We start from the raw sequence: 25,828 nt of genomic DNA, 5'->3' as shown, positions 1-25,828 counted from the left end.
ATTTGATTGTAATATTCATAGGTCAGGAAATGTTCTACAAATATTCATATTTCTTCCTTCTCAACACATCCTTTCCCCTTGTGTTTTGAAGATCTTTCAGCAGAATTCATTCATCAAGGACCCTCAACATCTAGGCCATGTTGCCTTCTTGCTACCACCTTTGGGCAGGAGGTACCCAAGCCATAGGTCCCACACCACCAAGTTCAGGTACAGTTTTATCCTTCAACTACCAGACTCCTGAACCAGCATGGATAACCTCACTCACCGCAATTCTGAGCTGATTCCACAACCTACAGGCTCATTTCCAAGGACTCTACAACTCATGTTCTCAGAATTAATTAATTAATTAATTAATTATCTATCCAGCTATTTATATATTATTACTTATTTGTATTTTTTTTCTTTGTCTTCTTTTCCATACTGGTTGTTTGTCAGTCTTCATGTATGCATAGTATTTCATGAGTTCTACTGTACTTTATTTTTCTGTAAATGCCTGCAAGAAAATGAATCTCAGGGTAGTATATGATGACATTATATACACACACATATACAGTATAGGTGTATTTTGATAATAAATTTACTTTGAGACTTCAAAACTTTGAGAGTGGGAACCCCATTCCCCATTTGACAAGTCACACTGATGGGAATTTATCCAGTGGAATGATTAATGAACTCATGCAAGCTAAGCTGCTTAGCAACCAGAAATAAACTCAATCCCTGGTAATGAGAACGATTTAGTGGTGGTAAGTCAAAAAGATTGTAGGATTAACCATCCGGACCTAACACAGGCAGCCACATTGAGAGAAAGAAACATCAGTGCAAGTTAATGAAGGGGACGCCAATGACATTAACATGGCCGTGCAGTAGGGATAGAAAGAAATTGGCACCAAAATTCACTTGCATCTAATTCAATAGTATTTGCATCTAAATAATCTGTTCCATTATCCTACAGTGGTAAATTACCAAATCTCCCTACCTCATTTTCAAATTTATTTATTTATTGAGATTCAGCACAGAATAGGCCCTTCTGGGTCTTCAAGCTGTGCCGCCTAGCAACCCCTGACTTAACCCCAGCCTCATCACGGGACAATTTACCATGACTAATTTACCTACCAACTGATACGGCTTCAGACTGTGGGAGGAAACCAGAGCACCCGGAGGAAACCCACATGATCACAGGGAGAACCTTACAGACAGCGGCAGGAAATGTCAGGGGTAAGTTTTTTTTATGCAGAGTGGTGAGTGCGTGGAATGGGCTGCCGGCGACAGTGGTGGAGGCGGATACAATAGGGTCTTTTAAGAGACTCCTGGATAGGTACATGGAGCTTAGAAAACTAGAGGGCCATGGGTAACCCTAGGTAATTTCTAAGGTAAGGACATGTTCGGCACAGCTTTGTGGGCCGAAGGGCCCGTATTGTGCTGTAGGTTTTCTATGTTTCTATGAAATGAATCCGAGTCACTGGTACTATAAAGCGTTGTGCTAACCGCTATTAAATTAAATTATATTATTTATATTAACTAGTCATGGAACCTATGAACATAATGTTGACTTCAGGTATAGCTTATATTTCCTGATCTACTGTTTGGGAAGCCAAAGTTCAAAGTACAAAGCGAATTTATTTATTACCTAAGTACATATATGTCACCATATATTGCCCTAAAATTTGTTTTCTTCTTACACAGAAGCACACAATCACACAAACTATACCTTTGGACTTCAAAAATCTTTAAATATCTGTGTGTACTGAAGAGCGTGTACACACACACACACACACACACACACCATTATCATCATTTTGTGCCGTGTCGTATGATGTAGGTGATCATGGTGACCATGATTATTCTTGGCAAATTTTTCCACAGAAGTGGTTTGCCATTACCTTGTTCTGGGCAGTGTCTTTCCAAGACGGGTGACCTCAGCCATTATCAATACTCTTTAGAGATTGTCTTCCTGGTGTCAGTGGTCACATAACCAGGACTTGTGATATGCACCAGCTGCTCATACAACCATCCACCACCTGCTCCCATGGTTTCATGTGACCCTGATCAGGAGGGGTAAGCAAATACTACAGCTTCCCCAAGGGTGACCTGCAGGCTAGCGGATGGAAGGGGACTGACATCTCCTTTGGTAGAGACATATCTCCACCCCACCACCCTAGTCCACACACTGGCATACTCATAGCAACAATGTACACAGACTAACGCACAAACAGCAACACTCCCAGTGATACTGTATCCTATCTACAGACTGACATATGCCTAGCAACACTATATGAATACTGACACAGTCAGAAAAACTATATGACTGACACCCATGCAACACTGAAACACACCCCATCACATTGCATGCATACTGACATACACCCAGTAACACTGTATATACACACTGACACAAGCCCAATAACACTGACACACTAACAGCAAACACTGCATGTATACTGACACACAATTAGTAACAGTATATATACTGACACGAACCCAGTAACACTGTATATACACTAACACAAACCCAGTAACAGCAACACTGCATGCACATGAACACAATCCAGTAACTCACAGACATTGTACGCACACTGACATATGTGCAACAATCTTAGAAAACCTAACACATTTATTTTTCAACATAGTCCCCTCCTACATGTACACACTTAGTCCAGCAGTCGTGGAGCATACAGATCCCTTCTTTGTAGAAGTGGTCCACAGCAGGGGTGATTGATAAGTTTGTGGCCTAAGGTAGAAGGAGATGAGTTATTAACTTCAAACTTTCTGCATTATCACTCAGAGTTGAACTGCACGTGCATGTAACGAGAGCGTCTTGGACCTCCAGGTGGTCCACACCTGGGGTGATTGGTAGGTTCGTAGCCTAAGGTAGAAGGAGATGAGTGATACAGCTCTTGTTACGTGCACGAGCAGTTCAATTTTTTAAGTGAAAATGCAGAAAGTTTGAAGTTTCTCCTCATCTCCTTCTACCTTAGGCCTCAAACTTATCAATCACCCCTGCTGTGGACCACTTCTGGAGGTCCAAGACACCGACTTCTACAAAGGAGGGATGCGTATGCTCCACGACTCCTGGACTAAGTGTGCAAATGGAGGAAAAATAAGTGTGCTAGGTTTTCTAAAATTGGCTCCTTCTACCTTAGGCCGTGAACTTATTAATCACCCCTCGTACATATTGACACAAACCCAGCAACACTTTGCTTACTGAATTGTCCCAGCAGTAACCAAGGGCTCACTCCCTCTGATTACTGATGCATAATTACACAAAAGCCTACGAAACAGAAGCAGAAGAATACCTGTTGGCCCTGGAACCTGCTCCACCATTCAATAAGATCACGGCGGATTCACTTTTGGCCACAACAGCTCTTTCTCACCCACTCTCCATTATCCATGACATCAACACAAGGGATTCTGCAGATGCTGGAGATCCAGAGTAACACCCACAAGATGCTTATGCTTATGACTGTGAGGATAAGCACAGCTCCAATGCCATGTTTAAGTCTGCTGAGGACACCACTGTCACTGGTTGAATCAAAGGTGGAGATGAGTAAGTTTGTAGGAGGGAGACTGAAAACCTGGCTGAGTGGTGCCACAACAACCTCTCACTCAATGTCAGCAAGACCGAGGAGGTGATTATTGGCTTCAGGAGGAGGAAACAAGAGGTCCATGAGCCAGTCCTCATTGGGGGATCAGAGGTGGAGAGGGTCAGCAACTTTAAACTCCTTAATGCTTTCATTTCAAAGGATCTTTCCTGTATCCAATATGTAAGTGCAATTATGAAGAAAGCACAGCAGTTCCTCTACTTCCTTAGGAGTTTGTGAAGACTCAGCATGTCATTTAAAACAATGACAAACTTCTATAGATGTGTGGTAGAGTATACATTAACTGGTTGCAACAGGGCCTGGTGTGGAAACACCAATTCCTATGTACAGGAAATCCTACAAAAAGTAGTGGAACGGCCACGCCATCTCAGGTAAAGCCCACCCCACCACTGAGCACATTTACAACGTGCGTTATTGCAGGAAAGCGGCATCCATCACCAAGGAGCTCCACAACCCAGGCCGTGCTCTCTTCTCACTGCTGCCATCAGGGAGGTGGTACAGGAACCTCAGGACCCACACCACCAGGTTAAGGAACAATTATTACCCCTCAACCATCAGGGTCTTGAACCAGTGGGGATAACTTCACTCAATTGCACTCGTCCATCAATAATCTGTTCCCAATGAACTGGACTCACTTTCAAGGACTCTTCATCTCATGTTCTCGATATTATTTATTTATTATTATTTCTTTTTTTCCCCCCTCTCTTTCACAGTTTTTTTTGCACATTGATTGTTGTCTACCCTATCGGGTGTGGTCTTTCATTGATTCTATTGTGTTTCTTGTATTTACTGTGATTGACTGCAAGAAAATGAATCTCAGGCTAGTATATGGTGACATATATGTACTTTGATAATAAATTTACTTTGAACTTTGAAAATTCTGGAGGAACTGAGCAGGTCAGACAGCATCTATGGAAAAGAATAAAAAGTCAATGTCTTGGGCTGATACCTTTCATCGGGACTGGACAGGGAGGGGGAAGAAGCCAGAATAAGGAAGTGGGAAGCAGGAAGATGAGTACAAGCTGGAAGGAGATAGGTGAAGCCCAGTGAGGAGGAAGGAAGGTGAATGGGAGAGGAGGATGAAATATCCATGACTCCTTTGTTGAATTCAATGATTCCATATCCACAGAGACATGGTGTCAATAATTTCAAATCTTTGTGACCTCCTGAGATAAGAAACTCTTTCTCATCTTCATCTGAAATGGACAAACCCTAACTGTCAAAATCTAGACAAATTAGGGTGAATGCCCGGTCAGTATCCAGGACTTCAGATACTTCAAAGCCACCATTTATTCTTCTATAAGCTGGTGAATGTAAGCCCCAGTTGTTCATCGTCTTCAGATTCAGACACTTCAAAACATACAGTGAAATGTGCCATTCGCATTAATAGTGAATACACCCAAGGATGTGTTGGGGGTAGCCGACAAGTGTCACCATTTATTCTGGAGCTCGTAGGCTGCCCTCCATTTACAAGTCAGACTTGTTATCCCAGAAAACAACCCCACGGCCTTTCCCCGCAGTCATCATTGCCGTTATGTGCCATGTCGTACGATGTGGGTGATCATGATCTTGACCATGATTGTTCTTCGCAAATTTTTCCTACAGAAGTGGTTTGCCATTGCCTTCATCTGGGCAGTGTCTTTACAAGATGGGTGAGCCCAGTCATTATCAATACTCTTCAGAGATTGTCTGCCTGGCGTCAGTGGTCGCATAACCAGCACATGTGATATGCACCAGCCATTCATATGACCGTCCACCACCTGTTCCCATGGCTTCACGTGCCCCTGATTGGGGGCTAAATAGGTGCTACACCTTGCCCAAGGGTCACCTGCAGGCTAGAGGAGCGCAGGAGTACCTTACACCTCCTTCGGTAGAGATGTAACTCCACCTTGCCACCCTATTTCCTGCAGTGGCTTCCTTAAGAACACATCCTTCCCTAAATGTGCAGACTAAATTTGAATACCTTAATAGAAACATAGAAAACATACAGCACAATACAGGACCTTCAGCCCACAAAGCTGTGCCGAACATGTCCCTACCTTAGAACTACCTAGGCTTTACCCATAGCCCTCTATTTATCTAGGCTCCAGGTAGCCATCCAGGAGACTCTGAAAAGACCCCATCATTTCCGCCTCCACCACTGCCGCCGGCAGCCCATTCCACACACTCACCTCTCCCTGCGTAAAAAAATTTACCCCTGACATCTCCTCTGTACCTACTTCCAAGCACCTTAAAACTGTACCCTCTCATGCTAGCCATTTCAGCCCTGGGGAAAAGCCTCTGACTATCCACGCAATCAATGCCTCTCATTATCTTATACACCTCTATCAGGTCACCTCTCATCCTACGTTGCTCAAGTTGCCTTCTCACCAGGACTCTGTGAAGCTGAATTAAAACTTCCTTTCTTTCATCCTGCATATTCCTCACATTAAAGGGTGAACATTCCAATAGCTTTCCTAAAGACCCACCATACTTGATTGTCAAACCCATATGTTTCAATACTTGAAGTGATTTGGCAAATACAAATACACTCAAAAACTTCTATAGTTGTATAGGTGCACTGTGGAGAGCATTCTGACAGGCTGCATCACTGTCTGGTATGGAGGGGCTACTGCACAGGACCCAAAGAAGCTGCAGAGGGTTGTAAATCTAGTCAGCTCCACCTTGGGCACTAGCCTGCTAAGTACCCAGGACATCTTTAGGGAGTGGTGTCTCAGAAAGGCAGTGTCCCTTATTAAGGACCTCCAGCACCCAGGGCATGCCCTTTTCTCACTGTTACCATCAGGTAGGAGATACAGAAGCCTGAAGGCACACATTCAGTGATTCAGGAACAGCTTCTTCCCCTCTGCCATCTGATTCCTAAATGGACATTGAAGTTTTGGACACTACCTCACTTTTTTTTTTTAAATATACAGTATTTCTGTTTGCACATTTTTAAATAATCTATTCAATATACGTGATTGATTTACTTGTTTGTTTGTTATGTTTTATTTTATTTATTATTATTTTTCTCTCTCTCTGCTAGATTATGTATTGTATTGAACTGCTGCTGCTAAGTTAACAAATTTCACGTCACATGCCGGTGATAATAAACCTGATTCTGATTCAAATACGGTAAGAATCAGAATCAGGTTTGTTATAGCTGACATCTGTCAGAAATTTGTTGTTTTGTGGAGCATAATAGTGTGATTACTTGAGTATGATGTTCTCCTTATGGGTTACGTCCTTAATGGAGAATGTCCATGCATGACTTTGCTGTACAGGCAGCCACCACCCACCCTTGCCAGACTGGGGATAAGGACCCAGTGGTGTGACATGCGAGGCAACTGGAAACCTTTCACTGCTGCGGCCTTCCTCCACCCTCACTGACCTTGTGATGTGTCACCACCATTGAGGACTTGGTTCGATCGCTCTTTGTCTGGAACCTCCCTTTGACTTTACCACGATGGGTGACCCTACAAGGACCTAAGCTCCAGATGGCTAAACTCCAGACAGCATCACCCTCAGGATCTTAGAAACCCACAAGCTTCTCCACCAGGACAAGGTGACGATCCTTGGAGAAGGCAGCTGCAGTATAGTGCAATACAGAAAATACCATAAATTACAATAGAATATATGTGGAAAAAAAATAAATAAAGCAAAAGGAGAGCAAAATACTGAGGTAGTGTTCATGAGTTAATTTTCCATACAGACATCTGAACACCCCCCCCCCGGCAATACTTTCCTCCTATTAAAATTATGCCCCTCATTTTAGCTGTTTGCACCCAAGGAAAGTCTCTGGCTTTCCACTCAAGCAATGCCTCTTTACAGATCTATCAAGTCACCACTCCTCCTCCTTCGCAGAAAGTGAAACGCTCTAGCTTGTTCAACCTATCCTCATAAGACATGCATTCTAATCTAGGCAGTATCTTGGTAAATCTCCTTTACACTTTCTCTAAAGCTTCCACCTCCTTCCTCTAATGAACCGACCAGAACTGAACACAATATCCCATAAGAACGTAAGAAACACAGCAGGAGCAGAATTAGGCCATTTGGCCTATCGGGTCTGCATTGCTATCCATCGTGACAGATTTATTAACCCTCAAAACCTCACTCCCTGCCTTCTCCTCAACTTTCTAAGGAAGCGGAGATCCTTCAATGTGTGCAGCAGGACGCTGGAGATCTTTTATCAGTCTGTTATAGCGAGTGCAGTCTTCTTCGCAACTTTATGTTGGGGGAGCATCATCAGTGCTGGTGATGCAAAATGTCTAAATAAACTCATCAGAAAGGCTGAATTCATCCTTAGCTGCAACCCAGACTCTTTTGAGTTAGTGGTGGAGAGGAGGTCACTAAACAAACTGTTATCCATTATTGACAATCTGGCACATCCTCTCCATGACCTACTGAATAAACAATGGAGCACCCTTTCAAACAAATTCACTCAGCTCTGCTGTCACAAGGATCGTTACAGAAAATCTTTCCTACCGAATGCAATAAGCGTATACAACAGTTCATCTCCATGACAGGAAAGAGGATTTGAGTACAGGAGCAGGGAGGTACTACTGCAGTTGTACAAGGCCTTGGTGAGACCACACCTGGAGTATTGTGTGCAGTTTTGGTCCCCTAATCTGAGGAAAGACATCCTTGTCATAGAGGGAGTACAAAGAAGGTTCACCAGATTGATTCCTGGGATGGCAGGACTTTCATATGATGAAAGACTGGATCGACTAGGCTCGTACTCTCTGGAATTTAGAAGATTGAGGAGGGATCTTATTGAAACGTATAAAATTCTAAAGGGATTGGACAGGCTAGATGCAGGAAGATTGTTCCCGAGGTTGGGGAAGTCCAGAACGAGGAGACACAGTTTGAGGATAAAAGGGAAGCCTTTTAGGACCGAGATTAGGAAAAATTTCTTCACAGAGAGAGTGGTGAATCTGTGGAATTCTCTGCCACAGGAAACAGTTGAGGCCAGTTCATTGGCTATATTTAAGAGGGAGTTAGATATGGCCCTTGTGGCTAAAGGGATCAGGGGGTATGGAAGGAAGGCTGGTACAGGGTTCTGAGTTGGGTGATCAGCCATGATCATACTGAATGGCAGTGCAGGCTCGAAGGGCCGAATGGCCTACTCCTGCACCTATTTTCTATGTTTCTATGTTTCTAAAACACACATCACAGTACAATAGTCTCTCCTTTATTATTTTGCACATTATTGTAAGTTATTGCACATTGGTAAATTATTATTGTGTACATTATTAGTTAAGTCTGCACACTGCTAAGTGTGTTTTTAATTGTTGCTGCTGTAACAAAAGAATTTCCCGCTCAAGATCAATAAAGTAATTATTCTTTTTGTTATTATTAATAACAATTGACGCCCTGACTAATTAAGAACTTCTATTTTAAATATACTCAATGACTTGACCTCCACAGCTGTCTATGACAATGAATTCTACAGATTCACCACCCTCTGGCTACAGAAATTCCTCTTCATTTCTGTTCCAAAGAGGCACCCCTGTACTCTGAGGCTGTGCCCTTTGGTCCTAGACTCCCCCACTACAGGAAACATCCTCACCACATCCATTTTATCTGGCTCTTTTTATATTCAGTAGATTTCAATAAGATTCCCCCACATTCTTCTATACTCCAGCAAGCACAGGCCCAGAGCCATCAAACACTCCTCATGTGTTAACCCTTTCATTCCTGAGATGTTTCTCCTGAGGCTTCTCTGGACACTGAAATGGCAGCACAGTCTTTCTGAGATAACGAGCCCACAACTCAGAATCGGAATCAGGTTTAATATCACTGGCATGTGTCATGGAAGTTGCTGTTTTGTGGCAGCGGTACACTGTGATACATAGCAATAAAAAATATAAATTACAAAATGAAGTATATTTTTAAAAATGAATCAGGTGAGTAGTGCAAAAAAGTGAGGGAAAATACTGAGGAACTGTTCGTGGGTTCATTGTCCATTCAGAATATTCCAAGTGCAGTCCAACCAATGTCTTATAAAACCTCAGTATTTTGTCCTTGCTTTTGTATTATTTTCCAAGTGTGGTCTAACCAGTTGTAACATTACCTCGCGGCTCTTGGATTCAATCTGCTGACTAATGAAGGTAAACACACCATGCACCTATCAGCTTGCCCAGCAACTTTGAAGAATTTATGGATGTAGACCCTAATACCCCTCTGTTCATCCACACTGCTAGCAATCCTGCCATTAACCCTTTTCTCTGCCTTCAAATTCGACCTTTCAAAGTGAATCACTTCAATTTTTCTGGATTATCTAAGAAAGGATGTGCTGGCGTTTGAGAGAATCCAGAGGAGGCTCACGAGAATGATCCCAGGAATGAAAGGGTTAGTGAATGAGGAGCAATTGATGGCTCTGGGTGTGTACTTTCTGGAGTTTAGGAAAATGAGGGGGGCTTTCATTGAAATTATCAAACATTGAACAGGCTCCAGAGTGGACATGCAGAGGATGTTTCCTATAGTGGGGGAGTTTAAGGCCAGAGAGCATAGACACAGAATAGGAGGTCTCTTTAGAACAGAGATGAGGATGAATTTCTTTACCCAGCAGTTGGTGAATCTGTAGAATTCATTTCCACAGACGGCTGTGGAGGCCAAGTCACTGGGTATATCTAAAGCAGAGGTTTATAAGGGTGCCAAAGGTTATGGGAGGAAGGCAGGAGAATGGAGTTGGGAGGGATAAATCAGCCGTGAATGAGTGGCAGAGAAGACTCGATGGTGAAGAGTGACGGAAACATACAGTGACGCTTGTGAAAACGGAGGCATTCACATGATTCCTGTGAATATTGACGCACCACAAATTTGTCAATGAACACTGCCTGGAGCCCTTGTGAGTATTGAGATATCCTCAGGCACCCTGTAAATACTGTCACAAGCAAGAGAAAGTCTGCAGATGCTGGAAATCCAAGCAACACACACACACAAAATGCTGCGGGAACTCAGCAGGCCAGGCAGCATCTGTGGAAAAGAGTACAGTCGACATTTCGGGCTGAGACCCTTCAGCAGGACTGGAGAGAGAAAAAAAAAATGAGGAGTCAGAGTTGACTGTACTCTTTTCCATAGATGCTGCCTGGCCTGAGTTCCTCCAGCACTTTGTGTGTGTTGCCTGTAAATACCGTGACACTCTCAGGGACACTTGTAAATATCCATCTAGTTAATACTGACTCCTGTCAACAACAACATATTCCTATGAAATCCGTAAAGACAACCACATTCCTAAAGTCACCCTGTATATCACGCCACAATCCCTCGGACCGTAGTAAATATTACCTTTCTTCCCAAGGTGTCTACAATTTCCAAGCCACCTCAAGCAGCCCTTCTAAACACTGATACCATCCCAGATTCCAGACCCATTCCCAGGACTACTATATATCTTACTGAAACTCACAAGGTTCTTAAGAGCCATGACCACCTAGATGTCGACAGGGGGATTCTCAAAAGAGAAACGGAGAATTAAGAAGCATTCATTTAAAACTAAGGTGTTTAGGTGTGTCAGAACTTCTCTCAGAATCAGATTTATGCATTATTGACATGTCCTGAAAGTTGTTCTTTGGGGCAGAAGTACAGTGCAAGACCTATAAAATTACTATAAATGACAAGTCACTGTACAGTGCAGAAGACGACAGTGAAGTCGTGTTCATGGGTTCATTGTCCGTTCAGAAATCTGATTGTAGAAAGGAAGAAGCTGTTTCTGAATATTGAGTTTGGGTCTTCAGACTCCTATACCAGCTCCCTGATGGCAGTAATGAGAAAAGGTCATAAAGATAAAGATAAGCTTTATTTGTTGAAATGTACAGTGAAATGCATCATTTGCATCAACTCAAGAAGGCGGGAGGAGAGAGAGCAGCGTGCCTGCACGTGAGCAGCTCTCTGGTGGAAAATGATGTCGTATCTGTTAAATAGGGGCCGTGGACAATTCTGATTGGATGGAGAATGGACGTGAAAGCACAGAGGAACATCTGGAGAAATTTCTGAAACGCCCGTTCGCTGCTATCGTTACTGCGTGGTCGGGAATCTTTCGGAGGGTAGGCTTCAAAATCCCCGGCCTAGCCTGCTTTTGGCGACTGAGAAGGAGGTTGAATCATTTGGACAGAGATCGTTTGCTCAGTACTTGGTCTCAAAGAGCTGATCAGAGCTCAAAGTTTTCGGATGACTCAGAGTCAGATTGTGGTCGGCATGGCAGGGAGAGTTTTTCTTCCTTCTCTTCTCTGCGTGAGATGTGGGACATTTGAGAGACTGAACTTTTTACTGTGCTCATGGATGTCTTCATCAAGTTATGGTATTGTTGCACTGTTGTAACTATATGTTATAATTATGTGGTTTTGTCAGTTTTTTCAGTCTTGGTCTGTCCTGTGTTTTGTGATATCACACCGGAGGAAGTATTGTATCATTTCTTAATGCATGCATTACTGAATGACAATAAAAGAGGACTACATGTCTTCATAATCCAAAAAAATCAGCGAGGAATGTGCTGGGCAGCCCACAAGTGTCACCATGCTTCTGGCACCAACATAGCATGCCCACGACTCACTAACCCTAACCCATACATCTTTGGAATGTGGCATGAAACTGGAGGAAACCCACAGTCACAGGGAGATGTACAAACTCCTTACAGACAGCAGTGGGGAAATCTGACACTGTTTAACGCTGGTGCGCTAAAAAATAATGCACGGGCTGATATGCTACTGTGCTGTCATGTCCCGGATGATGAGAGTCCTTAATGATGGTAAATGCTGTAAAATGGCACTTTATAGAAGGTAGAGGATCCTTCGAGTTCTTGTTCCTGGAAGGTTGCGGGGGCTGCTTTGCCAAGGTTATTGAAAGAAAGAATAAGCAGATAAATTTTTGAACAATTTGGGAATTGATGGTTTTGCAGAACTAATACAGAAGAGACCGAATGACATAGGAGCAGAATTAGGCCCATCGCATCTGCTGTGCCATTCCATCATGGCTGATTTATTACCCCTTTCAACCCCATTCTTCTACCTTTGCCCTGTAACCTTTGACACCCTCAGTAATCAAGAACCTATCAACCTCCGCTTTAAATATACCCAATGACTTGGCATCTCCAGCCATCTCTGGCAATGAATTCCACAGATTCACCACCATCTAGCTAATGAAATTCCTCCTCTTCTGTATTCTGAAGGAACATCTTTCTATTCTGAGGCTGTGCCCTCTAGTCCTGGACCCTACTACTATCGGAAGTATTCTCTGTACATCCACTCCATCTAGACCTTTCAATATTCAATAGGTTTCAATGAGATTCCCCCTTCAAAGAGAGGAGACCTAGGGCAGAAACATCATGGTCATACAGACTAATAGGACAGGCTTGAGGGCCAAATGGCCTACTCATGCTCCTATTCTCTTAATGCCAGTCATATGACAAAACAACTGTCTCAGGAGAACATCTGGCAAGTCTTTGTCACTCTTCTTATATCAAAAATTTTTTAAAAAATGAGCTTTATTTGTCACATGTACATCAAAACATACAGTGAAATGTGCCATTTTGTGTCAACGACCAACACATCCTGAGGGCTATGCTGGGAGCAGCCCACTAGTGTCACCGCACTTAGCATGCTCACAATTTATTGACCCTAACCCGTACAACTTTGGAACGTGGAAGGCAACCAAAGCACCCAAGGAAAGCCCATGCGGTCATGGGGAGAACATAGAAACTCTTTACAGACAGCAGAGGGAATTGAACCCCAATCACTGGTGCTGTAAAGCCTTGCGCTAACTGCGACACTAGCTTGCGCCCACATGTATAAGATATCCTAAGTATCTACCCTTGGGTAGGTTGACCAGACTAGTACACAATACTCCGGGTGTAATCTCACTGTGGCCCTTTGTAATCGCTACATCAGATCTCTAGTACTCAAATCCTCTTACAATGTACCATTTGCTTTTCTGATTGGTTGCTGTATGTTAACCTTCAGTGGCAGGATTGATGCTCTGCAACAGAATCACAGCCCTGAGCTGCAAAAGTGTGCATTCCAGTTTAAAGTAGTGAAGGTATTTTTATTTTGCTGACATTTCCTTTCAGACATGAATTCCCACAAAAACAGTGATGTTGCCTACAGCAAGGACATCACTCTTGCAAACTTCCCCTCCCTGATGCCATTATCCAGCTGTCTGATGCCCACTGTTGCCTCTCTTTTACTCTTTCTATATCTGGATAAACCTTTAATATCCTCTACACATGGTAGCGAGCTTATAGAGTTCGTTGCCACAGAGGGCCATGGAGTCTAAGTCAGTGAGTGTATTTAGGACAAACAGTGACAAATTCTTAGCAATACACAACATGCTAGATGAAGTCCCTGGAAGGGAGTCGTCAGCCACAGAGCCAGCTCAGCACGAGGTGAGTGAATCTGGTCTAGGAGCCTGATGTCTGCAGGCTAAAGCCAGGGAACTAGTTCACTGCTGAGGCGGGTGAAGCTAGTCTAGGAGCCCAATGTCTGCAGGGAATCAGTTCAGTGCTAATATAAATACAATGGTTGCAGGCCACACAAAATAAAGACACAGAGTTGTGCAGTACTGAAAGAGGCCTTCAGCCTAACTGATCCATACTGAACAAGTTGCATTCCTGAACCACCATGTGAGAAAGGATTTCCAGCATTTGCAGAATCTGTTTATTTGCAGACAATCAAATGCTTGTTTCACTTTGTGTGAATTAAAGTATAAATAAAGATAAAAAACATAATAAATACTTGTTATTTTTAACTTAGAATTTTCCAGCTAGAATCAGTTTCTATTGTTGACCTTCAGTTGATAAATTTGTTTTTTTCTAAATGTTTCATCATTAAATAGAAAAGGAAGCATTTCATTTCTGAGCTGATTTATGAAGGTAACTGAGCCTTAATACTTACTCTGGTTGGAATGTCTTCCTTCAATCTAGTCCCAGCACACAGTTACAGGGGGTGTTAGCAACATGAGCCCAATGGTAAACTTGATTCATGCCAGGGACAGTTTCCATGACAAAAAGCCAAAGTCTGCCCTCACTTTTAGGTCTGCACATTCATCCATACAGGAATGTGAAAACATTCACCTCTTCACAAGACAAGACTCACCAGCCCAAAGCTAAGGCCTCTGGTGGGAGGTGAGCCAGGCCTGAACTAGGCCTCAACACAGCCTCCTTGTGATCAAGATACCCAGGCAGGCCCCAGATTTCTGACAGCTGTTTTAAACTCTTCATCATCATTTGAAACAATCAGCATGCAGTAGAGGGTAGTATTCCCTTTACAAAGGTGATAATTAGATAACAAGCTGAGATTAAAGTAATTACAGTTAGGCAGCTGGCAAGGCTATATCACCATGTTGTAATATTGTTGATCCTTCAGCATCTGTTTCTAATAACAGTACAGACAAGAAGATTTTTACATTAATTACACTAAATAATTTATTATAAGCACATTTAATTACAACTGATAAACTGTTCAAAAGAATTAACCCTTCTATGTCACTGATAACAATAAACCTTTTATTGCCACGTTAAATCCTTTACTTCGGCATCACTAGATGGATGGAAGTGCGAACAGACTAAATAGTGTGCGATTCCGTACCTGATAAGATAATAGTTGATTAGCGTGTCGAAGTACTCGTGATATACTATGTTGTTAACGTGGCCGTATTGATCGTTGTCTTGCCAGCGGGTTTGGATGGGCAGGAAGTAAGGGTAGGTCCCCTGCAGCCGGTAGACATTCTCAGAGTCAGTGGCCTGGGGCATGGCGGTCGGTCTTACAGTGGTGCCGAAGGGATGGAGTCTGCTGAGGTAGCCCAACAGCCTCATGATCCGTCTCCGAAGGCAGCGCGGAGCTCTGAGGAAGGAAGGCGACCATTAGTTAGGCAAGATGATCTTCAGCCATTTACTTCCCTTGACTTTTAAATCTTAAAGGTTTAGATATTAGCTTTATTTAATCACGTGTATCGAAATGTACGGTGAAATGCATCGTTTTGTGTCAGTGACCAACACTGTCCGAGGATGTGCTGGGGGCAGCCCGGAAGTGTTGCCGCGCTTCTGATGACAACACAGAATGTCAACAGTTTACTGATCCTGACCTGTACATCCCTGGAATGTGGGTGGGAACCGGAGTGCCGAGAGGAAACCCGGGTGGTCACAGGGGAAAAGTGCAAACTCCTTACAGACAGTGGCAGGAATTGAACCCGGATCAGGATCGCTGGCACTGTAGAGCGTTATACTAAGCACTACTCTAATTGACAGCTAATGAAAACCTACACTTCAAATGAGATGTTAAACCAAGCACTACTTGCCAACACTAGTTAGTTAACACTATCCCCAACTCTATTCTGGAAGGACAAAAAAAAGTTCTAAGTTCAAAGTAAATTTAGTATCAGAACACTTACATCATACCACATCTTATCTTGAGATTCATTTGCTTGCACGTGGTTACAATAAAAATAAAGAAATAAGTCCCAGCCTTTATTTAACAAGTGATAAAACAGATAACCTGCAAATCTCTTACTATCTCTTCTTTCAGCTAGTCCTGACGAAGGGTCTCAGCCCGAAACGTCAACTGTACCTCTTCCTACAGATGCTACCTGGCCTGCTGCGTTCCACCAGCATTTCGTGTGTGTTGCCTGAATTTCCAGCAGATTTCCTCGTGTTTGCATTATTAAACCTGCTCACTTATTGTTTTTGTTCTGTGGAACCTTGTTAAGCTCTTTTAGCAGTTGCATTTCTTAATCATAATTATGAATATGCTTTGAAAAAGCAGATAGATGACTGAAAAAATATGGTGTTCAGCTCAAATTAAATGTAATTTCTTCCTTCCTTAGAATGTCTCTTTGTTTTGCTGTTATTCAGTAGTCAGCTAAAGGGTCCATTAAAAACTTTGACAAACTTCTATGGATGTGTGGTGGAGAGTATATTGACTGGCTGCATCACAGCTTGGTATGGAAACACCAATGCCATTGAAAGGAAAATCTTACAAAAAGTAGTGGATACGACCCAGTAAATCGCTCCCCACATTAAGCACATCTAGGCAAATCATTACTGCAGGAAAGCAGCATCCACTATCCATTATCAGCTCTCTTCTCACCGCTGCATCAGGAAGATGTTACAAGAGCCCCAGGACTCACACCACTAGGTTCAGGAATAGTTTTTACCCTTCAACCATCTGGCTCTCGAATCAAAGGGGATAGCTTCACTCGGCCTTTTCTCCTTGGAGCAACGGAGGATGAGAGGTGACCTGACAGATGTGTATAAGATGATGAGAGGCATTGATTGTGTGGATAGTCAGAGGCTTTTTCCAGGGTTGAAATGGCTAGCACGAGAGGGCACAGTTTTAAGGTGCTTGGAAGTACGTACAAAGGAGATGTCAGGAGTAAGTTTTTTACACGGAGAGCGGTGAGTGTGTGGAATGGGCTGCCGGCGACGGTGGTGGAGGGGGATATGACAGGGTCTTTTAAGAGACTCCTGGACAGGTGTATGGAGCCCAGAAAAGTAGAAGACTATAGGTAACCCTAGGTAATTTCTCAGGTAAGGACATGTTTGGCACAGCTTTGTGGGCCGAAGGGCCTGTATTGTGCTGTAGGGTTTCTATGTTCTATGATTCAACTTCACTTGCCCCATCATTGAAAATTTCCCAAAACCAGTGGACTCGCTTTCAAAGACTCTTCATCTCATGATCTCGATATTTTTTGCTTGTTTATTTGTTATTATTTCTTTCTTTTTGTATTTGCACAGTTTGTCGTCTTTTGCACACTGGTTGAACACCCAAGTTGATCTGTCTTTCATTGATTCTTTCATGGTTGTTGTTCTATAGATCTATCAAGTATGCCCACGAGAAAATAAATCTCAGTGTTGTATATGGTGACAAACAGTATATGTATTACGATAACAAATTGACTTTGAACTTTGAACTACAAAGACTCAAATTCCTTACCTACAGTATAACCTAGAGCCTAATTGTGGCCCAAATGATGTCATCCCCACCCCTTCAACAGAAGGTTGGGAGTTCAAGTTCTGCTCCAGAACAGCACTCCAGTAAATGATCAACACAAGAGCTTCTGCAGATGCTGGAAATCCAGAGTAACAAGCACAGAATAGATGGAGGAACTCAGCAGGTCAGGTGACATCTATGGGGAGGCATAAAGAGTTGACATTTCGTGCCAACGTCCTTCAGCGGGATTGGAAAGGAAGGGGGAAGAAGCCAGAATAAGAAGGTGGTGGGAGGGGAAAGAGCTGGAAGGTGATAGGTGAAGTCAGGTGAGGAAAAAATGAAGCAAGAAGCTGGGAGCTGACAGGCGGGAAAGGTAAAGGGCTGAAGAACAAGGGGGAGAGTGGATCACAGGAGAAAGGGAATGAGAAGGGGAGCCAAAAGGTGAATTGAACCTAGGTCGCTGAAGTCGAGAAATGGCCGCTCCATTAACTACACCTCAGGCACTCCAGCGAGATTCTCCCAGTGTCCTGACCGACAATGTTCTTGCGGAGTTTGTCGTGCAACCTTCATCAGGTGTCAGCCCGAAATGTGGACTTTTTATTTCCCTCCATTCCCACCACTTTGTTTGTGGTTCATCTCCAGTGAACACTGTCAATTGACAAAAACAGCATCGGAGCAATGACACCGAAGAAAAATAATGAGAAAAATATGTCCTTGCACCTTATTGTTCATTTGCACAGCAGTTTTTCAATATCTTTTACAATTTATTCTGCATTGTTATTGTTTTACCTCATACTACCTCAATGCACTGTGCAACCTGATCTGTATGATCAGCTTTTCACTGTATGTGGGACAGGAATAAACTAATACTAACACATTCACAGCCTAGCATATAGTTCATTATACAACAATACAGGCCCTTCAGCCCACAATATCATGCCAACCTTTCAACTATTCTAATATCAATATAACCCTTCCCTTCCCCAACTCTCTCCCTCTTTTGTCCGTTATACCACTGGTGTTCAAGGCAGCAATGAAGGTCCTCCACTTCTTGCAGTGCTTACAGCTTCCTTCATTATGTCAGTAGCTTCCTCTGGGTTTTCACTACTGTCAGTCGCACAAATCCTGGTGGAGTCTCAGGAATACCATCGCACTCAGATGCAGAAGGATTCTTCATTGCTATTTCCATTACAGTTTTGTCTTACCAGTCAGGATCGGTAACACTGAGCTCAACCCCTGAACCTGGAGTATGGGTGGACCACTTTAGTCTGGCCTCTACCCTTTGACCTGTGTGGCATAGGTGATCCAACCAAGAGCCAAAGCATAAAGCCCTGACTCCAGCCAGTACTGCTCTCCGGGTCACTGAGGCACACAGCCTCCAAACTATGACTAGATTGTGGTCCTCTGGCAGGCCTCCTCCCGGATTACCTCCATTTTTTAAATCGTCCATGTGCCTATCTAAGAGTTCCTCTAATGCCCCTAAGATGCCCAGGAAAATGTCCACTAAAATCAATCAAACCCTTCCCTCCTCCATAGCCCTCTATCACTCATGTGTCTATCTAAGAATTTCTTGCGTTCGTAATGTATCTGCCTCGAGTGTTCCATGCATCCAGCACTCTGTGTAAAAAAAAATCTTTAACATCTCCCCCATACTTTTCCCCAATCACCTTAAGATTATACCCTCTGGTATTAGCCACTTCCACTGGGAAAAGGTATCTGGCTGTCCAGTTGATCTTTTCTTCTTACCATTTTGTACACCTGTATGATCTTATTAGGTCTTGAATGGAAGACCTTTCCCTGAGCACGTAAATCTGCATTTCTTTTAGCTGAGTTTTATGATTTCAGTGCACTTGTTGTGGCTCGAGAATGTACTGACTCTGCAGAAATAGAAATAGCTGCTTGTAATTAAGTTGCCACATAAAAACGCATTTCTAGCACATTGCGTTGGCCACTGCAACATTCGACTGAGTGTGAATGATGCCTGGAACAGCAGGAGGAATTCTGTGTGCTGACACTGTTCATACACAATTGATTAGTAGTGCCACAAGTCGAGAGGCAGAACAGTGACTCATTACTAGACTTGCTTTTAGCAAAAGTAAATATTGGGACAGATCCAAAAATGTTAATCAGTAATTACTTCACATTAAGCCCGAATAACAAATGTTACTTCAAAGAGGAAAGCAATGGGAACAGAACTGGATTGAATCCGGGATGAAATATTAGACCATAGGACCATAAGACATAGGACAGAGTCTGGCCATTCGGTCCATCGATTCTGCTTTGCCATTCCATTGTGGCTGATTTATTATCCCTCTCAACCCCATTCTCCTGGCTTCTCCCCATAACCTTTGACACACTAACTAACAAAGAACCAATCAACCTCTGCTTTCAATATACACAATGACTTGCCCTCCACAGCTGTCTGTGGCAATGAATTCCACAGACTCATTACCCACTAGCTAAAGAAATTCCTCCTCATCTCTGTTCTAAATAGACACCCCTCCATTCTAAGGCTGTCCCCTCTGACCCCAGACTGCCCCACTATAGGAAACATCCTCTCCACGTCCACTCTATCTAGGCCTTTCAATATTTGATAGGTTTCTATGAGATCCCGCCTCATTCTCCTAAACTCCAGTCTTTGTATTCCGTCTTTATGGATCTTAAAGGTCACTATTCTGACCTTCACCTGGCTCGATTAATGGCCTGTTACCTCTGTAACCATGAACCCATCTGAGAGTCTGACGATAGTGCCCATGCTCACACCAATCAGTCAGCACCAAGCTCGTAGATCAGCATTGACTCAGGATCTGAAATTCTTATTTTCAAATCCCTCCAAGACCTTTCACTTCTCAATCTCTGTTACCTCCTCCGATTCTGCAAGCCTCCATCTTAGCTGCCCTCAGACATATCCCCTATTTCATACGTTCTGACGTGTTTTATCTGCCAGCATCCATAACCAAAGTGCCATGCCTAAGCCTTGCCATCTCCCTTTCCCTTCATCACATTCCCGTCTCCATGCTCAACGTAATACAATGACACATAGAATCAGAATTCTGCCATTGGGCCCATCAAGTCTGCTCCACCATTCTATCATTTCTGATATATTATCCCTCTCAACTCCATTCTCCTGCCTTCTCTCCATAACCTTTGATGGTCTGACTAATCAAGAACCTCTCAGCCATCTGTGACAATGAATGACCCAGATTCACCACCCTATGGTTAAAGAAATTCCCCGTCATCTCAGTTGTAAAGGGGCATCCTTCTATTCCGAGTCTGTGCCCTTTGGTCCTTTGATGGTCCCACTATTGGAAACATCCTCTCCACGACCACTCTATATAGGTCTTTCAACATTTCATAGATTTCAGTGAGACTCTCCCGCAAGTTGACAGGTTTTTGATTAGAAATGGCGTGGAAGGTTACAGGGAGAAGGCAGGAAAATGAGGTTGAGTTCAATAATAAATCAGCCATGATGGAATGACATAGCAAACTCAAAGTCCAAAGTAATTTTATTATCAAAGTGCATATATGCCCCCATACACAACCCTGCGATTCCTTTCCTTGCAATAAATCCAATAACCAAAAACCACATCAGTTAAATCAATGAAAGACTGGGCATACAATCAGTGTGCAAAAGACAGCAAACCATGCAATAAAAAATAATAGTAATAATATTTATTATTTATGTTGGATGATCAGCCATGATCATACTGAATGGCGGTGCAGGCTCAATAAGGGCCGAATGGCCTACTCCTGCACCTATTTTCTATGTTTCTATGTTGCATCTATACACAAAATATTATGATTGTTAATATTATATCTTATTATTATTATTATTATAAATAAATAAGCAATGAATATTGAGACGTGAGATGAAGACTCCTTGAAAGAGTGCACAGGTTGTGTGAACAGTTCAGTGATGGGCTGAGTGAAGTTATCCCCACTGGTTCAATAGTCTGATGGTTGAGAGGTAATAACTGTTCCTGAACCTGGTGGTGTGGGTCCTGAGGCTCCTGTACCTTCTTCCTGAAGGCAACAAGAAGAGAGCATGACCTGGGTGGTGAGGGTCCCCAATGCATGATGAACTCGGCCATATCCATCTCCTTTCATAGGGTTTTCGGATCAAGGACATTGGTATTTATTTTTAGTTATTTATTGAGATACAGCCCAGAAGAGGCCCTTCCAGCTCCTTGTGCTACACCACCCAAACAATCCCCCAATTTAATGCTAGCCTAATCACAGGTCAATTTACAATTACCAATTAACCTATCAGTCGGTACACCTTTGGACTGTGGGAGAAAACCAGATCACCTGGAGGAAACCCTGGGTTACTGGCACTGTGAAGCACTGCACTACTGTGACTCTCCTGGTATTTCCATACCAGGCTGTAATGCAGCCAGTCAATATACTCTCCACCACGCTTCTACAGGAGTTTGTCCGAGCTTTGGATGTCATGCCAAATCTTCGCAAACTCCTAAGGAAGTAGAGGCATTGCTGTACTTTCTTCATAATTGCACTTACGTGCAGGGCTCAGGACAGGTCCTCTGAAATGATAACACCGAGGAGTTAAAATTGCTGACCCTTGATGGGCTGAATGGCCTAATTCTGCTCCTATGTCTTATGGTCTTATGGAGGGTCAGTTTTGGTGTTTGTGATTTCTACGATTCAATTAGCAATTGAAATAAATAAGAAGTCAGGCTAAGTCCTTCATTGTTAGATTCAAGTGAAAGGATTATGTTGCAGCAACATGTATATACACAAAATATTAAATTAATGGGATAAAATTCTGTGAATTATCTCCTGATGTCTTGTACAACAAACAGGCAAAACTGGGAGCAGTCGGGACATATCGCTCTGACAACATCAATCAGACTTAAAAACCTCATTCAGATAAACAAAACAGGAATCTAGATGTCGTCTCGCAGTCGCACAAAAAAAAAAGCTGGAGGGAAAATAGATGTTGGACAGCCTCCAAATCTCCTCACTGGAGACTCAGGGCCCATCTGCTGAGCTTTGCATCTGAACTTTAACCACCATTCAAAATCCATTTCCACAGAGATCAATTCACAAAGCTAACAGATGGACCCCTGCTTCCCCAGGCCGCAGTGTTATTTGCTTAATAAATTTAATTAATATCCAACTACAGTGGATTGATCCCAAAATGGCGAGTGTCTCCATGACTGATTTCCCCTTAAAAGTTGGGTAACAGGTCCAACTCCTATCACCCACCCACCGTTATGCTTACGTAGCTTAATGCGTGTTTACTGTCACGGAATGCAAACCCTAACTTCACGTTCAAGTTTGTTGTCACCTAACTGTACATATATATGACCAAATGAAACAATGTTCTTTCGGACCATGGTGTACCCAGTAAACATATCACACTCTGCACATAAAGCAAAATATTACCACAAACACTACTGTGCAAAAGTCTTGGGCACCGTAGCTGCATATTTGCACAGCACTGTATTTGTCAATGTGGAACAGAGAGTGAGTTTGTAAATCCGGTGGGAGTAAAGGATGTTGGGAATTGCGAGGGTAGAGCACTGCGGGGGGGGGGGGGGGAGCGGTGTGGAACAGGTGGCAGAGAAGGAGTGCCAGGGTGGGGGTTGACATGGGTGCAGACACACCCGGCCCTGAGATGCCAGGCAAGATCATCTGATTCCAAACAATTGGTTTATTGATAATTACAGAATGTCTTTCTGGTGCTTTCACTTCCTCCCCTCTCCATTCCCCTTTTCCCAACCATGATTCCCCTGCTCCCTGTTCTCTTCCCACTCTTAGACCAGAATAGAGACCCATATCAGAATCAGATTTATCATCACTCACATGTCAGAATTTTTTTTTCAAAAGTCTTAGCCATCCTAGCTATATATATTTGCCAAAGACTTTTATTTATTTATTTTTATTTTTTATTTATTGAGATACAGCACAGAGTAGGCCCTTCAAACTGTGCTGCCCAGCAATCCCCAATTTAATCCTAGCCTAATCACGGGACAACTTACAATGAGAAATTAACCTACCAACCAGTACATCTCTGGACTGTGGGAGGAAACGGGAGCTCCCAGAGGAAACCCACACAGTCACGGGAGAAGATACAAACTCCTTACAGGCAGCGGCAGGAATTGAACCTGGGTCACCTGTACTGTGAAGCATTGTGCTAACCACTACACTACTATTTCGCCCCAGTACTGTAAATTAATAAAATATAGTTTAAACTGCATGTGAAGTGCCCAGCACAGTAACACAGTACTGTAAACGGTAACACAGGATTTTCTTGTATTCCTATGGAAAGTCTGCACCTCGGGAGGACTCAAAATGCTTTGCCTATTGAGGCACGTATTTCTAATGATGCTTTAGAAGCTCACATTATGTCATTTCCGTTTTCAGTGAAACTGACAACAACCCTCCTGGTGTTTACAGGTTAATGAATACACACTCCTTTTCACCCTTAATGCACCTGGCTGCCTTTCAGCAGGCTTGCTAATTAAGCCCTTCGATATTAATGTTAGAAGGATGCTCTTTTCATTACTTTTCTTCCAAAAGCGGCGCCAGTTTAACGCTGGTGCATAACGAATGGTGGCATACAGATCTCATGCTGACCTCTGATACGGATCAAGGCTCAGCTTTATTCATCATATGCATTTACATGTATCAAGAATTTTCTGTGGTGTGTTGGCACCACATGCAACACAAAACAACATTCAACAACTACGCTTGGTGGCCACTTTATTAGGTACCTCCTTGTGGGCAGATGGGGCTTGTCAGCTGTGGTTGGCAGTTCATAAAGGAAAACTCTGATCTCAAACCTCCGCTGCCTTGTGGCTATACCCATTCATGGGGAAGACTTCGGGAGTAAACCCCGAGGGAAAATTCGGAGCTGGAGTCGCGAAGGTAGTCCTACACTGAGTTCAGCACCAACTGGCAGCTCCTGCGATGCCGCTGATGCCAAACTGTATCGGCCACTGCTGTTATTTTGGGTTCATCAGCTGCTACATGGACAACAGCTTTCTCTCCACGTCGTACTGCTCTGGCTTGTGTATTGGCTTGGGTATCACGTAGACAGCTGGGGTGTAACATCCATGGTTGACCCTGACCAACGGAGCGACTCTCTCTGTCTCCCAGTACCTGATGAAGTAGCCATGAAGTATGTTTATGGTCATCCCCTTCAAGGTTTCCATGTGTTGTATGTTCAGAGATGTTCCTCTGCACATCACTGTTGTACCGCATGGTTATTTGAGTTACTGTTGCCTTCCTGTCAGCTTGAACCGGTCTTCTGACCTCTCTCATTAACAAGGCGTTTGCGCCCACAGAACTCTTTTTTTGTTTCTCGCACAATTCTCTGTAAACTCTAGAGACGGTTATGCGTGAAAATCCAAGGAAACCAGCAGCTTCTGAGATACAGTGATGTGCAGAAGAGCATCTCTGAATGCACAACACATTGAACCTTGAAGCGGATGGGCTACAGCTGCAGAAGACCATGAACATACACTGAGTGGCCACTTTATTAGGTACAGGAGGTACTCAATAAAAGGATCACCGTGTATTTTGCTATGACAGAGGGAAGCCATTCAGCCCATTGGATCTATGCTTCCTCCCAAAATGAATCCATTATTTCCTGTCTCCCACGTATTTCCTGCAATTTATTCTCTCAAATGTCCTCCAACTCCATCCAATATTCCTAACACCTTCCCATCCAAGGGAAAATTTATAAAGAAAATATAAAGGTTAGCTTTATTTGCCTACACATACAGTGAATTGCGTCATTTTGCGTAAAACGACCGTCACAGTCTGAGGGTGTGCTGGGGGCAGCCTGCAGGTGTTGCCAAGCGTCTGTGCCAACATAGCGTGCCCACAACTTACTAACCCTAAACTGTACGTCTCTAAATGCAAGTAAAAGCTGGAGCACCCAGAGGAATCCCAGGTGGTCCCAGGGAGAGTGTACAAACTCTTTACAGACAGCAGCAGGAATTGAACTCTGATCGATGACCACTGGTGCTAAAATAGCATCACTCTAACGTTACACCACTGTGCCAGTTAACTGTTTGAATATCTGCATTTTTCACCTTTGACCTAGGATTTTTTTTTACAATTGTTCCTTCAATTCCTTGGTCTTATAAGGCAGGACTTTGCTTTTTAATTTCAATTTTCTCTCCAAATGCATCCCATAGATTCATAAAAATTTAAACTTGGGACAGGCAGCAGAAAAATACCTTTAGTAGTGTCACCAAGCTTTTTTGCTGCCAACATTTGAACTGAAGCCGCTGTTGTAGACCAGGAATACAGGAGCCAATCTGTGCTCTGCAACCTACCACAAAGTAATGGGTTAATAAG

At 43.2% G+C, this 25,828-nt stretch overlaps 1 protein-coding gene across 1 annotated transcript in view; it reads right to left on the bottom strand.

The window, feature by feature from the left end:
* Positions 1-25,828, bottom strand: part of LOC140205570 (uncharacterized) — a 183,648-nt gene that overhangs the window by 48,696 nt on the left and 109,124 nt on the right. The window contains exon 3 of the mRNA XM_072273195.1: positions 15,158-15,412. Within this exon, the coding sequence (XP_072129296.1) occupies positions 15,158-15,384 (227 nt within the window). The 5' untranslated portion in view covers positions 15,385-15,412. The remainder of the gene's footprint in view (positions 1-15,157; positions 15,413-25,828) is intronic.

The sequence above is a fragment of the Mobula birostris genome, chromosome 11, assembly GCF_030028105.1.
Source record: "Mobula birostris isolate sMobBir1 chromosome 11, sMobBir1.hap1, whole genome shotgun sequence".
Taxonomy (NCBI): Eukaryota; Metazoa; Chordata; class Chondrichthyes; order Myliobatiformes; family Myliobatidae; genus Mobula; species Mobula birostris.
This window is presented reverse-complemented; position numbering and strand designations above follow the sequence as displayed.